This window comes from Penicillium hordei (assembly GCF_028827395.1).
Source record: "Penicillium hordei strain IBT 12815 chromosome Unknown utg000005l_segment0_segment0, whole genome shotgun sequence".
NCBI lineage: Eukaryota > Fungi > Ascomycota > Eurotiomycetes > Eurotiales > Aspergillaceae > Penicillium > Penicillium hordei.
In genome coordinates this window covers 1,245,660-1,260,849 of record NW_026623146.1, presented here as the reverse complement: position 1 = coordinate 1,260,849, position 15,190 = coordinate 1,245,660, and the positions used below count along the sequence as shown (strand labels likewise).

General features: G+C 48.8%; 7 protein-coding genes across 7 annotated transcripts; 4 read left to right on the top strand and 3 right to left on the bottom strand.

Annotated features, from left to right (window-relative positions):
- Positions 1–102: 102 nt before the first annotated feature.
- N7537_009432 (uncharacterized protein) lies at positions 103–3,026 on the top strand (the record flags this gene model as incomplete). The annotated part of the gene is made up of 4 exons (XM_056900486.1): positions 103–1,995; positions 2,060–2,676; positions 2,749–2,851; positions 2,901–3,026. The coding sequence occupies 4 exons, from the start codon at positions 103–105 to the stop codon at positions 3,024–3,026; spliced, it is 2,739 nt and encodes a 912-aa protein (XP_056749154.1).
- Positions 3,027–3,637: 611 nt separating this feature from the next.
- Positions 3,638–4,828, bottom strand: N7537_009431 (putative oxidative stress response protein Oxr1; the record flags this gene model as incomplete). Its single annotated transcript, XM_056900485.1, has 2 exons — positions 3,638–3,782; positions 3,837–4,828. The coding sequence occupies 2 exons, from the start codon at positions 4,826–4,828 to the stop codon at positions 3,638–3,640; spliced, it is 1,137 nt and encodes a 378-aa protein (XP_056749153.1).
- Positions 4,829–5,351: 523 nt separating this feature from the next.
- On the bottom strand, positions 5,352–7,063 carry N7537_009430 (putative endosome-associated ubiquitin isopeptidase (AmsH); the record flags this gene model as incomplete). Its single annotated transcript, XM_056900484.1, has 2 exons — positions 5,352–6,845; positions 6,917–7,063. 2 exons carry the CDS (start codon positions 7,061–7,063, stop codon positions 5,352–5,354), a joined length of 1,641 nt encoding a protein of 546 aa, XP_056749152.1.
- A 374-nt stretch (positions 7,064–7,437) lies between these two features.
- Positions 7,438–9,362, top strand: N7537_009429 (uncharacterized protein; the record flags this gene model as incomplete). The annotated part of the gene is made up of 2 exons (XM_056900483.1): positions 7,438–7,567; positions 7,636–9,362. The coding sequence occupies 2 exons, from the start codon at positions 7,438–7,440 to the stop codon at positions 9,360–9,362; spliced, it is 1,857 nt and encodes a 618-aa protein (XP_056749151.1).
- A 995-nt stretch (positions 9,363–10,357) lies between these two features.
- Positions 10,358–11,545, top strand: N7537_009428 (protein kinase domain-containing protein; the record flags this gene model as incomplete). The annotated part of the gene is made up of 1 exon (XM_056900482.1): positions 10,358–11,545. The coding sequence occupies one exon, from the start codon at positions 10,358–10,360 to the stop codon at positions 11,543–11,545; it is 1,188 nt and encodes a 395-aa protein (XP_056749150.1).
- A 292-nt stretch (positions 11,546–11,837) lies between these two features.
- Positions 11,838–12,518, bottom strand: N7537_009427 (SRPBCC domain-containing protein; the record flags this gene model as incomplete). The annotated part of the gene is made up of 1 exon (XM_056900481.1): positions 11,838–12,518. One exon carries the CDS (start codon positions 12,516–12,518, stop codon positions 11,838–11,840), a length of 681 nt encoding a protein of 226 aa, XP_056749149.1.
- An 856-nt stretch (positions 12,519–13,374) lies between these two features.
- Positions 13,375–14,571, top strand: N7537_009426 (uncharacterized protein; the record flags this gene model as incomplete). Its single annotated transcript, XM_056900480.1, has 1 exon — positions 13,375–14,571. The coding sequence occupies one exon, from the start codon at positions 13,375–13,377 to the stop codon at positions 14,569–14,571; it is 1,197 nt and encodes a 398-aa protein (XP_056749148.1).
- Positions 14,572–15,190: the final 619 nt, after the last annotated feature.

Below are 15,190 nucleotides of genomic sequence, written 5' to 3'. Positions count from 1 at the left end.
TTCTCCTCATCTCCCCACTCTCTTTGTCCTTCCCTCAGTCAAAGAGAAGTTGTTCTATCTTTGTTGTTACGTGCTATCTATCTGTTACTTCTAAATCTTACCATGCCTGCTTCAGACGAGCCCAACGGGGCTCTGCCTGAGCTACAGGCAGACCAAGTCTCCCTTCTTGATACTATCGACAAACTCAGAGGTCTCGGTGTCGGTGTATTTGTTGACTTGCCCCAAATGATTATCTGTGGTTCTAAGTCCAACGCAAAACGCTCTATTATTGAGTCGATTTCTCGTATGGACTTTCCAGTGAGGAATGATTTCCACACTGGGTTTGTTACAGAGATCATATTGCGCCATCATTCAACTCCACGCTTCAAAGTGAGCATCCGCCCTGGGGCATCTAAGAAAAGCGACGAAGACCTCCAGAAACTCAAGACGTTCGTGCCCACTGTTCATGAAAGTCCCGAGCAGTCAGTATCACTGATCGAACAAGCTACCGAATTCATTCGACCTTCCGTTGAGGATGGTTTTAGTGACGATGTCCTTATGGTCGAAGTTTCTGGTCCCGATCAACCTGACCTGACCCTTATCGATATGCCCAGGCTGTACTTCGCGGAAGGAATCGATGGTGGAGATGGAGGAAAGAGCTATGGCCGTCTTCGCATTGAAGATTACGTGCTCAATGCACGCAGCATCATTCTCCCTGTGGTATCGGCAAAAATCGACATTTGTGCTCAAAGGATAACCGATTTTGCTGACAAGTATGACCGAAAACGACAGCGGATCTTAGGAATTATCACCCATCTCGATACACTCGAGCCATCGTCGGACGAGGAAAAGCTATGGCTTAAGGCGATCAAAGACGCAGCGCCCGACCTTCCACTAGGGTTGCATTTGGTGTGCACCCAATGTTACGAGACACGGGATGTCCTAGACGAAGAGAGAGATGAGAAGGAGAAGGAGTTCTTCGAGCGAGGTGATTGGAAAACTGTGGCAAGACAATCCACAGGAACTGCCAACCTTCGGCGTCGACTCAGTACTCTTCTTTTGAATCACGTTCAAAGCAGCCTCCCAAGTCTGGTTTCCGAAATCGACCAAATTATTCTGGCGAATCAATCGACGCTGGCCAAGCTAAGTGCTCCTCGAGGAACCATTCAGCAGCAAAAGGCTTTGCTATTCAATCTGAGCAGTGCTTTCCAGCGCATAACCGAACAAGCACTGAGTGGCATATACACAGATGAATTCTTTGCTACCTCTGGTAAATTGCAGACTCGTGACCCTCGACGTCTTCGCGCTCTTATCCGTGACTTGAACGAGAGTTTTGCACATGTTATGGAGGTCTCCGGTTGCCGCCAATTCATTCATGGAGTCAACAACCAGATACTCTCATTGCCACACCCTTGCAACCCTTACGCAAATATCAGAAAGCCAGAGCACAGGAGCCGATTCGATTTCGAACTAGAGGTTATTGAGCAAATGTGCCGCGACAGAGGACTTGAATTTCCAGGCAATGCTAGTCACCTGGTGGTGGGTAACCTGTTTCGAGACCAGTCGCAACCTTGGGGGGAGATTGCTCAAGCCCATTTGATGAAATCATGGGAGACCACCCGGATCTTTGTGTCGCTTCTGCTGGACCATCTTACGGACGAACACATATCCGCAGTAATAATGCGGACCTTAATCCAACCCCAGCTTGATGGAATGAAAGACAGACTATTGGCGAAGGTAGATGAGTTGACTGCTTCCCACAAGCGAGACCACCCATTGCCTATGAGTGGAAACTTTCTTCGAGGTCATCCATTGCCTGTTGAGCAAAGTTTCCTTGCCAGGATGCAGAGATCCAGAAATGACCGCCTGCTCGCCAACCTACAGCAGAACCTTCCTTCAACTCTGAACAATACTTTCAACATGGAAGAGCTCAAGTTAGCTACTCAGAACGTGGAATTGGCAGGCAATCAGACCGCAGCTTCGGACATCGTTGACCAGTTCCAATCATATTACAACGTGAGTTGGGATAACCAACCAAGGACTATAATCTTACTGTGTGCAATATACTGACCAGAAACAGAACGCTCTTATGATCTTCACGAACAACATTGCAACTCTTGGGGTTGAAAGTTGCCTCCTCAGCCCTCTGAATGTCGTTTTGACAACCCAAACAATCGCCAACATGGACGACAGCCAAGTCAATGACCTTTTCGCTGGTATACACGATGGTGTGCAGAACTGGAGAGACGAACTGAATGGTAATTTGGAGAAGTTGCAAATGAGCCTGCGAGTGTTGAAACGATTCAAGTTTGCAAAGGAATCAAAACCATCGATTGGAACTACCAACCAGCCTGGATCATGTTCGGCTCATGAGTGTTCATCTCACCAGTCGTTCCTCGTGCCACAAGGGATTCTTTGCAATGGTGCATCTACCAATACTTCGGTCTCACCTTGCCCCAGTGGTCCATCCAGCTTGAACCCCAGTGTGGTCAATGGTGGGACAGTGAGCGCTCCATCTGAATCTTTCCTCTTTGCAGGCCCCAATCAAAGCTTCAGTCAGAGTTCTAGAAGTTCCGGTCCAAGTCTATTCTCTGGGGCTACACGTCAGGTTCCTCAAACTTTTACACCCAGCACGTTCTGGTCTCCCCCTGCTCAGCCTGTTCCATCCCGTGCACCAGACACCAGTGATCACGATCGGTAAGTATATGGCCTTGGTCTAATTTCTTCTTGTGTGAGAAAGGGGCCAACATGGGTTTGCTTACTCGATAGGAATTGGTATTGGGAGGAGAGGGAAACTCGCGATACTGGCACTTTCATCAATCGATACCACTCAATTTGTTACCACGAGCGGTACAGAAATTTCTCGCCAGAGGTAGGAAGCTCACATTTATTGATTTAAATGGTCACTGACTTCAATATAGGAGCTTCGATTGGCCGACTATGGGCTCGGCCGTGAGACACCCCAGCAACTAGCAAACCGACGTATTGCGAGAGCGATTCGAGAAGATCAAGCTCAAATTACGATCAAATCACCATCTTTGCTTTGAGAATTGAGAGAGTTTAACATTATGGAAAACAAAAGAGAGTCTGAAAAAAAGGGGGGATGGCAAGGAATGAGCGAAGGGAATCATTGTGATCTACAGGTTGAACATGTTTCAATCTAGGATGTGTGAATAATGTGTGATTATGGAGGGAGTGCTTTTGAAACGGAAAAAAGAAAAGAAAACAAAAAACACAAAACCCCCAAAAAATTATCTAGCTTGCAGCAATGTCAAGGAAACTGTTCGTGTAAAATTGTTCTATCAAACTTTATAATGTCCCTGTAACTTTTCCACCACGACACATGGATAATTAGGCAAGAGATGCATGAAAGAGACAGTAAATTAAGGCAAATGGCAAAACAAAATCAACAATGCAGAGAGGCCAGCACCACATCGCCGTCTGGGTATTCGAAAAACTATTAAGATGAACTAGGCGAACCCAATGACCATTTTCGTTAGGTATCCGGATCTTCTATCTCGATGAAGGCCAAAGTCCGCTCCTGTCGGCCATGTCTATATCGAAATCAATCTCTCCTCAATACGTATATCCTCCCTGGCACAGAGGCATGTGCTTTATACATCTAGTGCAATGTGCCAGGCTGTACAGATGCAGTTGTTCAAGAACCAACATACCACACCTCCACCCCAAGGACATCGAACTTGACGCCTTCATCGGAAAGAGGCTCATTGCCAAAAGTCTGGCAGGATGCACTGACACCTTTTTCGAGGCTATTGTCAAGCCACAATCCATAGTGGCCATCACTATACCATATATTAGCTAAGGACAATATCCATTCATCGAAATAAATCACTTACCCGCCTCCAAGACTGAGAAATCCAGTTTCACAGAAGATCATATAATCATTAACGCCACTGTACGGGAAAGCCTTGAAGCGAATGCGTTCGGGGGTACTCGCGCCACTCCGCGACGGGGTATGAATCGAAGAAGGCGACGGAGGCGCCAGGACACCACCACTCGCAGCGGCGAGATTAGTCTTAATATTTATATTGAGATTATGAGCCGGTGATTCCGCTTGCGCAGGTTTCGACTTGTCGTTGCGGAGGGTACTCCATCGGCCAGCGGTAGTGGTATCCGCGGAGGGCGGAGGCGGGAGACCAGCGCGCTCAAGGGCTTCATTGGACTGTGGTCCTTCGCCTGGTATGGGGAAACTTGCAGGCGGCGGGAGGACGCTTGCGCGCCAGAGGAAACACTCCCCCGTGCCGTAGAACTGGGAGTCCGGGTGTGGGGCGTCTGTCAGGTAAGCGCCGAATACGGAGCTGTAGGGGGATGAATCGCGGATGACGAGGACGTAGCCCGCCCGCGGGCTGCGGTTGGAGAACTCGGCGCAGTTCTCGTAGAGTGTGGAGAGGGAGGCGCCGTCGCGATCGAGGCTGTAGGCTAGACGCCAGGTTTCGGCGAGTTGGAGGCGGGGTGGGACTAGCAGGCGGATTTCTTCCGCTAGGGCGCGGGTCAGGAGTTGTTGTTGGAGGAGGTCTATCCCTCTGGGGATCTCGAGGGCGAGGGGTGTGAGTGGTGGTGGTTGGAAGGGGGAGGCTGTTCGGCGCGGTGTGAAGACTTCGGAGTTGGAGGAGCGGGACCATGGCATGACGGAGGGCATTTCCTTGGTTAGGTCTGGATCTGTTAGACGGCGGTATAGTCCTGAGACGACGTGGCTAACTGGGTAGGAGAAGTAGGAGGCGGCGGATTGGTAGGGTGGTTTTTCGGTGGGTGTCTGGGATGTTGATCCCGGGGTGGAGGTGGAGGAGGTGGGGGTGTCGGAGGGAATATTTTCTTGTGGAGACGACATGCGAGCAATTCAAAATCAATTGGTGGGGGTGTTGAGCTCTAGAGAGTACAAAGTAGAGAAGGACGAATGCGGAGTGGAAGTTGAGACGGTTATCTGTGGGGAAATAAGCCAAGCTGTCACACCTAGATATCCTTGTAAGGCGTGGCATGATTACGAGAGAAGTTCTTGGCTCGTCCAAGGTGGTATTGGATTTAAGTGGCAATTGTCTTGCTAAATTGTCTCTTGAGTACGTTTCGAATATTGATGAGACGCTAAATTTTGGTCAAAATAAGGCTCAACTTTGCTATGGATCCAAGCATAATCTATCAGCTACGTGCCAATGTCTTTACAGCAGGAAATATTTCAATTGCAAACACATGCAAATAGCTAGATTCAACGCTACTGACATGATTGGCAATGCCATGAACCTTCTAGAGAAGAAAATAAGAAACTTGTTGATATGAAATGCCATACCAAAAGCCAAATCAATGCAGACGATGATGGTATCTTAGTGTGTGTATCGAAGAATTCAAACGCAAGGCAATTAGTTCTTTAGGGCATCCGGACGAAGATCCACCGTCTCAAATTCTAACCCACTGACTTCAAAGACATGTCCTGGTCGTAAGGCCCCAGTGTAGATATTCTCCTCGGCATGTGGATGGAACAGACCAGTCTGGTTGCAGTTCAGAACCGTCTTCAGGCCCGGAGGATCAGTCAATCGGAACGCGCCCCAGTCAGGGTTTTTGCTCGGAGCGCACACGATAGCAATGCTCTCGGGAAGCATCACTTGGTAACCGCAGTGCGTGTGTAGATCACGCGAGCTCATGAAACATGTCTGCGACGGATGTGTGTGGATCCAGCCGAGTGTCATCAAATCCTCGGAGTCGCAGTAATCGAAAAGAGCAGATTCATTGACCGTTTCGCAGGTGTCAGACGTCGCTGTTTGCTCAGGAATGACCAGCTTAGATATGAAGAGCGCGTTGGAAACAAGGGTACCACAAAGAATACCACATGTCTCAAGGTTGGCGCGGGTGTTAGGAGCAGCCAGGGATAAGAAGCGGGATCGGAGATTCGCTGGTAAAAATACCGAGCGCAAGGGAGTGCCATTTTCGAGATAGGCTGAGGGTTTGAAGGTGTAACTTGATGGATCGAGATCTGAACGTGTGGCGGTGGGTTCTTCGGAAGGTTGGATCTTCTGAGGCAGTGCCGGACCTGGCAATACCTTCGCCGGCCGCGATGGCACTACAGCTGTTGCAGGATCGTGGACAATGGATGCCCGGCTAGGCTCCAGGTGCTCCTTTGGAGGCAATATCGGAGGCGCCTGCCGTTCCGCATTCTTGTCGAGGATGGCAATTTGGCCTGGAGACACAGTGGGCTCCAGCGGCTTTTGGCGTGGCACAGTCGGATATTTATACGCAGAAGTAGCCGACGAAGGAACCTCGGACTCTTTGGCATGTTGGCCATGAGGTTGGTTTGTGTCATCAAAATCGGACCCGATGTTCTGAACACGTCGATTGAGGTGGCGATCACCCGTACGAGAATCTGATTTCGTAGAATAGTCCCAATCCCCCCATACGCCAGCTGCGCGACGAGCTTCCAGCTCTTCGGCAGATGGCCCAGAAAGACTCTTTGACCCACGGACGGTGGCTCGGCGGTTGAGTTCTGATTGGGCTAACTGTACGGCGAGATCTCGATTCTCTCCAGCTTCCAAAGGCTCTGCCACTCCAGCAAGAGCGGGATCCGGAACTTGTTCACGTGGTTCGGCGACGATTTTGGCTTGTGAGGGCTGTTTCCGAGATTCGCGTTCCCGTATCAACTGAGTGTAACGCTCATACCGCTTATTGATGCGTGGCCTCAGAACCTCCAGCTTGCTAAGGTTTTTCTCAACCTCTTTCTCGGCTGCAACCAATGCCTTGCGATTTTCCTCATTCTTTTTGGTATCCGGGTGTTTGGAAAGATGGACCAAGATCAACTGAGCATGTCGAAATAGAATGAGATACGCTTGCTCATCGTGTCCTTCGCGTTCGTAAATTTGGGCCTAACAAGCGAAGAAAGGTTAGCAAGTCTGAAGTAGTCATGATCCAAGTGCAGGCAACAATTATAACAAACCTCACGTAAAAGCGTCGCGGCGGTCCTCAGCCAATACCGTAATGGAACGGAAGAGTTGTACTCGTAGTTCTGTGCTATTCGCGTAATATTCTCAACACTTTGAGGGGCAGTACCTCCAGTGGCGGCTCCCATCGCATTGGAAGTCATGGCAACAAGGCAACAAGGTACGCTAAGGCAAGGGTAGGTGAGGATTAGGAAGCCAAGATGATGAAGTTAAGCGTAGATCAAGCCTCACATAGCATAGTGAGATGATAGGAACCTCGGAAAACTGGAATCACCAGCGGCAATTGTGGGAGCCGCATCTAGGGCGACCTGGAAGATAAACCTGGTGAGGGGAGAGAGGTGGGATGAGAGCGGGCAGCTTGGTCTCTCCGCTCTCCTCTCCGCTCTTCAACGTAAATTGCAAAAAAAAAAAAAAAAGAAAGCAAGCAGATCCTACTCTCACATTATCTCCTTCGATTGGTCACTATCCCTCCATGTTATATTCATGATTCTCCTTGGCATTTGCCAGATTTTAAATAATGAGACAAATCACCCCCCAACGAAAGCCATTGGCGAGGTTTCCGGAGACGGCGAGGCTTTACCCAGTGATCATGAAACAACGTGGGAAAGTCAAGACACGACCGCAGTTCGTAAGTGATGGGCTACTCGGTAAGTCTTGAGTCTTCCGTCTCTTACATAATGGGTACAAATATGCTCATGCGCTTTGAACTATGCAGATGATGTTCTCAAGCGCTTATCGCCTTACCTTCGCCGAAACCCACCGATAGACATTCTGGACCTTTGGCCAGGGGGTGGCTTTTTGTCATCTAAAGTCAATACACTTCTGGGACCACGCCGCCATGTGCTTGTTGAACCAAATACTAATTTTCACTGTCTTCTCACCCCACTCGTCGAGAGCAAGTCGTGTTATAAACTCGTCCAGGAAAACATATACGGGAAATCCGGCTGGGCTGATTTCTTCGCGACTCATCTTCCAGAACAAGGCCCTGGAAACCGAGAAAGCTCTGGGATTATCCCAAAGAATGACACACTCCTCGTCCTGGCTAATCTGCCTGATAGTATCTCTGCAACGGATCATTTCAAACCCAGCCGCTGGTTTCTCCACTTCATGAATAGCTGCTTAAGACAATCTGATCTGAATTTGTACGGGTCCGTACGGGTCCTTGCCACAATGCCCTCCGCCGACATCCCGCTTATGTTACCCCGGTCCGCTATGGAGCGCACACGAACTGGCGTAATCGCCGAGACTATAGGCTTGCACAACATAGAGCTTGCCAGTCCAGCTCAACCCGAACGCTCCCATCAATGGCAGGGCTGGGATGACATAAATGACAATAGGCAGCTTGTGGCTACAAGAGCTGCATCAAATGAAATTATCACTCCACCCAACAGAACGCTTCCTCCTGTGAAGCTGGTGCCTGAAATTGCTCGCCGCGGGAGAAATGACCTACCATATGAGCGTCGGGTGCAAACTCCGTTTCACGAGAAGCTCTTCACGACCATCGCGGCAGCAGATAAGCTGGGTATCAATTCGAGCCTCGAGACCACAGACCCTAAAGCCAAACAATTAATTCGAAATCGGGGACTAGCATTCACAAAACTTACCAGGGACAATTCAGCGAGTCACTACCGCCAAAAGCTTGCCAACACAATAATTGAGCTTGACGAAGTGGGCCGAACATTTGCACGTGCGGCTGCGGATCCCAAGGAGAGTGTTGAGAGCCTGAAGGCTCTGGAAGATCGTATGGTATCTCTCAAATCGAGTTATACCACTTTGTGCGCAAGCCTTCACTTCGTGATGTTGGAAAAACATGATCATGTAATCGATGATCTCCGCTTGTCTAGACTCTCCGACCATGTCGACGATGGCAATCTGGTATATGACCGACGACCATTTGAACCCCTATACATCCACCCGGATGAGATTTACCCTCGCGGGAGTGGGGATGAGCGCACAGTCATATATTTCGAACCAAACCCCAACCCGGCCGTTCTCAAGAAGGTCTTTGACCTACCGACTCCAATGGTCCAACCAGTTCTCGATCGGTATTACTCACTGCTAGCCCTGGTGGGCTTCCGTGGTAAGATGCCGGTCTCCGAATTCCTTGAAACAACTTTCCCGTCAGAGGCTATCAATAATCATGTGCGGGATATTCCAAGCCTTACCCACTTCGCCGAAAGACGACTCAAGCCTGGATGTGGGCCGATGCCCTTGCCGGATGGTTCGACGGCGGATCCAGCATTCACCTACCAGGAGAATGTGGACTATGATTTGAGTGGTGTTCGAATCCGCACTCTTTCTGCACAAACCATGGTGGATATTGCGATCAAGTATGAGAACCTTTCAGAGAAGCTCTCTACCATCGTGCTCAGCCGAGCTCTAGGCGGGGCATTGACCCAAGCTCAGCTAGGGGATGATCTTGTCAAAAAGAACATCAAATAGGGCCAGATTGGCACCGTGTATAACTCTGTATATTAGTATTTTGTACGAAAGGATATGTATAATTTCAGAACCCCAGGATAGGAGTACATAATTGTGAATCTGACTGGGAGTATTCTAGGATTTGCATGTGGTTGGTTGCATGCGGGCACGAGGTCAAAGGATTGGATGTCGCGTTGATGTAGAATAAAGTGCATTGGGTAAAGATAGTCATAGAATAGTCAAGACAAATATAAACATCAACATCAGTACAAAGTCAGATATAAAACTAAAAATAAACATAAACATAAACATAAATATAAACATAAATATAAATATAAATATAATATAAAAAGGTTGACAGCCGTTGAGACGCAAGCGGAGTACCCGACAATAGGATGGATGCATTGGGGGTTATCTACAACAGTCACCTATTAACCTCGTAATCTACCCTATTTACCCTAACTATGTACATAGGTAATGGTTAACTGGTTAATAGATAATAGCTAACTAGATAATAGATAATGGAACTAAATAAGTTAGGTAAATAACTAGATAATAAATAATAAATAACCCTAATACCCTAATCTTGAAAATTAAAAAGGAAATGAAGTCCAAAACCCAATTCCGATTATTTAATTTCCCGTTTGCACTCCACTGCCACGGTAGTATTTTACTGTCACGGTCTATCTTTTCTATCATTTTGCTTATGTTCGAAACCGAAGTGGGCCGGTTTTGTTTTTTTTCTTTGCTTTTTGTGATTACTCTTATAGCCATGACCTTTTTCCCAACAGTTATTCTTTGTCGTTATACAGGCTATAGGCCCAATCTTATAAAAACGTGCATTCGCCACCCCGTCATCATTATAGATCCGTGGGTGAGGCTTAATTGCCTATCGCGAACTGTTCCGGTGGCGCTACTGATATCAGAACGATTTCACTAGTCTCGGCGCTTCCCCCGAGAGAATATAGACCCTGATCTACCCGCAAATCCTACTGTCGAAGTTGCGTATTCACACTATGGCCAATCCCCCAGTCCAGTTGTCTCTCCAGACAGCCCAAGGCAAAAGCCCGCCACTATCTACTGAAGTCCCATCGAGTCTCACGCCACCCGTCACTCCCATAGCCAAGGAACGGCCCCCAAGATCAACTCTAAGCCCATTCCATGACTCAAAGGCAGAGCAAACGACATCCATCTCCAAAGATAATGTCAGCACTCTGCAATTTACCGATGACCTCGAAATCTGCCACGACGAGAACAACCGCTCCTTCGAGTTCGGCCGCGGCGTCTGGAGCATAGTATACAAAGCGCGCTCATTGCCACGCCCCCAAACATCCCTCCCAGGCACACCCCCAAGCTCCCCAACCTCAAGATCGCAAGTGCTAGCCGTGAAAGCACCATTGCGCCGAGATGCGCGGCCGGTCCTGAGCGCCGAAGCAACAACCCTAACTCGCCTCACCTTCACCCAAGGCCACGAACATTACATCGTCCCCTTCCACGGCTACCATGCCGAGTTAGGCGCACTAGTAATGTCCGCCGTCCCGACTTCCCTGGCAACATACATCGAAGACCAAGCAAAGATCGCGCGCACCCGTCAACCCGTAACAGCAACAATGTTTGACCCGGTTCAAGGCCCAGCTTCATACCAGGAGCTCGCGCGCAAGCTAATCACCGGCTTGAACTGGCTGCATCAAGTCGCTGGCGTCGTCCACGGCGATATCAAGCCACACAATATCCTCCTCCGGCCTATCGACACAGATGACTGCAGTGATGAGGTCGCTTTCCCGTACGAGCCTCTCTTCGCAGATTTCTCTGCTACCGTTGATATTCCCGCGGACGCGCATGCGCCGGTTGATACGACCCGCGCGTCGATGTCGTCGTTCACGCCGCCCTTCACGGCGCCTGAAATGCTTGCCTCGCTGACGTCAACTGATATAGCGCCGACGCCTGCGTCGGATGTCTTCTCTCTTGCGGCTACATTGCTGGCCGCTGCAACGGGTGATTTGCTGCTTTATCCTAATATGAATCATCGGTTGCGGTTGGAGATGGCCAGGGCTGGGCATCAGATTGTTGGTTTCGCCAGGTCCGGGGTTAGTGGGAGCCGGGTTCCGAAGAATGGATTCGTTGAGCGGATTGTCAAGCCGGCTGTTGTTAAGGATCCGGCGATGCGGATTACGACGCCGGATTGGGTCGAGCTTGCGTCTTAATGCTGGAGTGGATTTGTTGGAGTCTTTCGGTTATTTGTTTTTTTTATTTTGCATTGTCCATATACCCTGTCTAGATGGAGTTCGGCGGAACGTGTATGATATTGAAGGGATTTATATAATATTTTATCAAATCAAATAATACCTGGTGGGGCATACGGATATCAGTGTTTCATTCAAGAGTAATATCTCATTGTAGTAGCGAGTTCGGTTCGGACCAGAGTAGCCATTCTCGAGTAGAGTAGCGAGTAGAAAGCAAACAACGCCAACGCCAGCAACCCAAAGCTCGAGTTAATCAAGAGGAACCAGCATTACTGCCTCCCTCAACAAATCCCTTCAAATCAGCAACCCACATCTCAAAATTCTCCTGCAGCTTAGCCTTGTACATCCACCGCACTACATAAACCAACCACCCAACCTGCGCCTCCCAATTCCGTACTTCCGTCCCACCCTCAACAGCTGTAATCTCATGCACGCGCTCCGCCTTTAAAAGTGATGGCGAAAACGACCCTGGTTCTTCGGGGTCAGCGCACCAAACGATACGGCCGACCTCGCCGGTCTCCTGGTTCGGAGCTCTTAATTCACTGACGTAGACATGTACATCTGTTGCCGGCTGGGGCTTGGTGGAGGTTGAGTCCATGCGGACGTGTAAGGTGAATTTTGTTCCTTTTTGGAGAATCGGAGATAGCGCTGTGTTTGTATTTGTTGATTGGGTGCTTGGTGTGGCTGTTGATGCTGGTGTTGGGTCCGGTGCGGAGGTGGATGGAGATGGGCCTGGAGTTGGCTGGGAGCGGATTGTTACGCGTGGTACGAAGGTGTTCCAGCTTGGCCAGGTTGAGATGTTTGTCAGCGCCGCCCAGACTTCTTGGGAGGGAGCGGTTATGAAGGTTGAGCTGCCGATGTGGAGGGTTGCTTTGTCGATGGGGATGTTGGGGGTTGCGCGGGTGGCGTTAGTTGGGTCTGTCAGGGTCGTCATGGTGGATTGAGGGGTTGGTAGTTATAGTTTGGAATTAAGGGGAAGGTAGTTGGGGAGGAAAGGAAGGTAAGCAGGTGAGAGTCAAAGGAGTTGTACAACACTACACAGTAGTAGCTCGGAAGTCGTTTGCGTCCGGGACGATAAGCTTTGATATGCCGATAAGATGCGATACGATAAAGGATAGGATAACAGATAAGGTGATTGGAGTATGAAGCTTGGGTGCAATGAGAAAATGGCCTTACCCTAGTAGGTAGTATGTATGACCTTCTACCTACATATATGTGATGGGATTCCAAGTCTAACATTAGGAGGATGTGTGGGTATCCCCATTACAAGCTAGCGCATATAGATATATAAACAGATGCATACTTGAGAGCTCTAAGATGCACGAAATCATAGGGTTAGTTCCAATATATCTAAAATTCTCCCTACCTTGAGTCCATTGAGTGGTTAAGGAATAAAAACAAAATCATAAGCTGTACGAGCTTGAATGCCAGATCGAAGGACTAACTCCGTTTGAAGATGATGGCTACTACAAATCAGATGGACCAACCCATTCCAAATTGATATCCAAAAGAAATGGGACCTTGGTGCCACATTAAGTGATCATACCTCCAATTCCTTTACTATGGGATAATCTCTGCTCTTTCCGCTTGTTCACATTTGGCCTATTGCCGCGCCTTCCTATAATGTTGCTCCTTCCTCAGAATCACTGCACAAAAACCAAACTCCATCATCCCCTCCCTGCTACCTCTTCTTCCTCTTTTCATCCCATACATTCTTTCATCAACACTCTTTCATTTATATATTCATTGTTCCACTGCACTCATTTTAATCTTCTTCCAGTCTCTTCAACATGCAGCATCCTACCCCAGCTTCGGTCTTTGTCCAAGCTGCTCAACTCCCTCCCAACTTCATTATCCGGCCTCGACCTCGATTTTGCATCCTGCGTCCTGGAGGTTTCTGGACGCCTTTGATCCCACTTGATGAATTACCTTCTTGGTTGGAGATTTGCAACTGGGCCCCTGACATGTACATGGGAATGTACCCGGCGTCAATGACATTCATGCCACGCGAAGGGGAATATGACGTTCTCTGTCATCACTGCTCGCACGGTGTAGACTCACTGCACCAGAGCGTCTCCGAACGAGGAGCTTCTTCTGTTGCAGCCGAAAATGACGGCTCGGCCAAAGACCGTTCTGTCTCACCGAAGGCCGATAGAAGTGGTGCTGCTTCCTTGCCTACCGTGCTCCATCATGACACACCAAACCAATTCTTGGAGCAGCCTCCTTTCGGTGCAATTCTCCAGACCCCGTTTGTTGGAATGTGTATGGTCGACATGAACTCGCAGTATCCAGATATTGCTACAGACTCTTCTGGGCTGAAGCGACGTCTGAGTATCGAGAACTCGATTCCTCCTCAGGTCTTTGGTGCAGTCGGCGTTGGCAGCCCTCCTCTTTCCGTGGTAAGCTCGGGGAATGCTCGCAGGTCTGAATTTCCTTATACACATGCGCATGATGCTAGATCGTTTCCCAAGCCCCAGCGCGTTGCATCACTGCAAAACGAAAGCCTTGCATCAATGCAAAGTGGCAGCGTTGCCTCCACTCGATCTCTCACAGTTGCTGCCATTGAGCACATGAAGAGGATGCGAAGAAGAAGGATCTCCCGTGGAAGCAGTTTGCATGCAAGCATCAGTGTCGCAGAAGCAAAGAGCCTGTCCCAGGTCTCAGGCTCAAAGATCTCAAAGGTCTCAAAGGTTTCAAAGAATTCCAAGGTTTCCCAGATCTCCTCCATTCGTGTCATCTCAAAGCATCATCGAAAGGTTATACTGCGTCGTCGACGCGCGGAGGAAAGGAAGGCCGACAGATCACGGCAGTTAGTGACCTCAATGGAGGCGCTGGAGCTGAAGCCGGAGCAACCAAATTCGGCTACCAAGAGACGCGATCGACGTGAGCGCATGATGCAACGCAGGAGGCAATCTGATCGTGGCAAGCAACCTTATCAAAACATGATGCGGATTCCCAATTGGAGCCCGGGTATGTGCAAGCACTGAATGATGATCGAAAGTGGTCTGTACAAGACATGAAGCTGTATCACAGTCTTTGCTGTTGGACTTGTTCACACAAGTTTATTTTGACTGGGTTCTAGCCTATAGATAGATATCCTTTTTTTACATGTCGCTTTGGTGGGTCTGGTTGTGTGTGCTTTTAGTTCTTCCATTCTTGCTTTCGGTTGCTTGTTTTGGCTCTCAGCTGACGCCTGGTGAACTGTCTCTCCTTTCCCTTTGCATTCTTTCTTGGGTATTCTTGCACTCAGCAAGGTTTTGTGTTCGTTTGATCATTTTGCTTTCTTAAGTAGGTAGTTGATGACCTTGCATCTCCTTTTGCCTCGTTATTTTGTTCTCAGCTGACTCCCGGTGGCATTGCCTCTCGTTACCTTTTGTTATTCAAAAGTGGCTTCCGGCTAATAAAATTGTCTTTCGCTTGCCTTTTTGTTATTTTCGACTGTCTCCCAGTTGATGATATTATCTCTCGCTTTCCTTCGCAGAATCCAACCAGAGTTGAATCCATTCCATCTTTCCAAATTCACTGCTAGATAACTGCTGACTCCTTTTTTTCTCAGACATTAAAGGACCTTGGAAGGCATCCATGGATGAAAACAACATTGAAGAT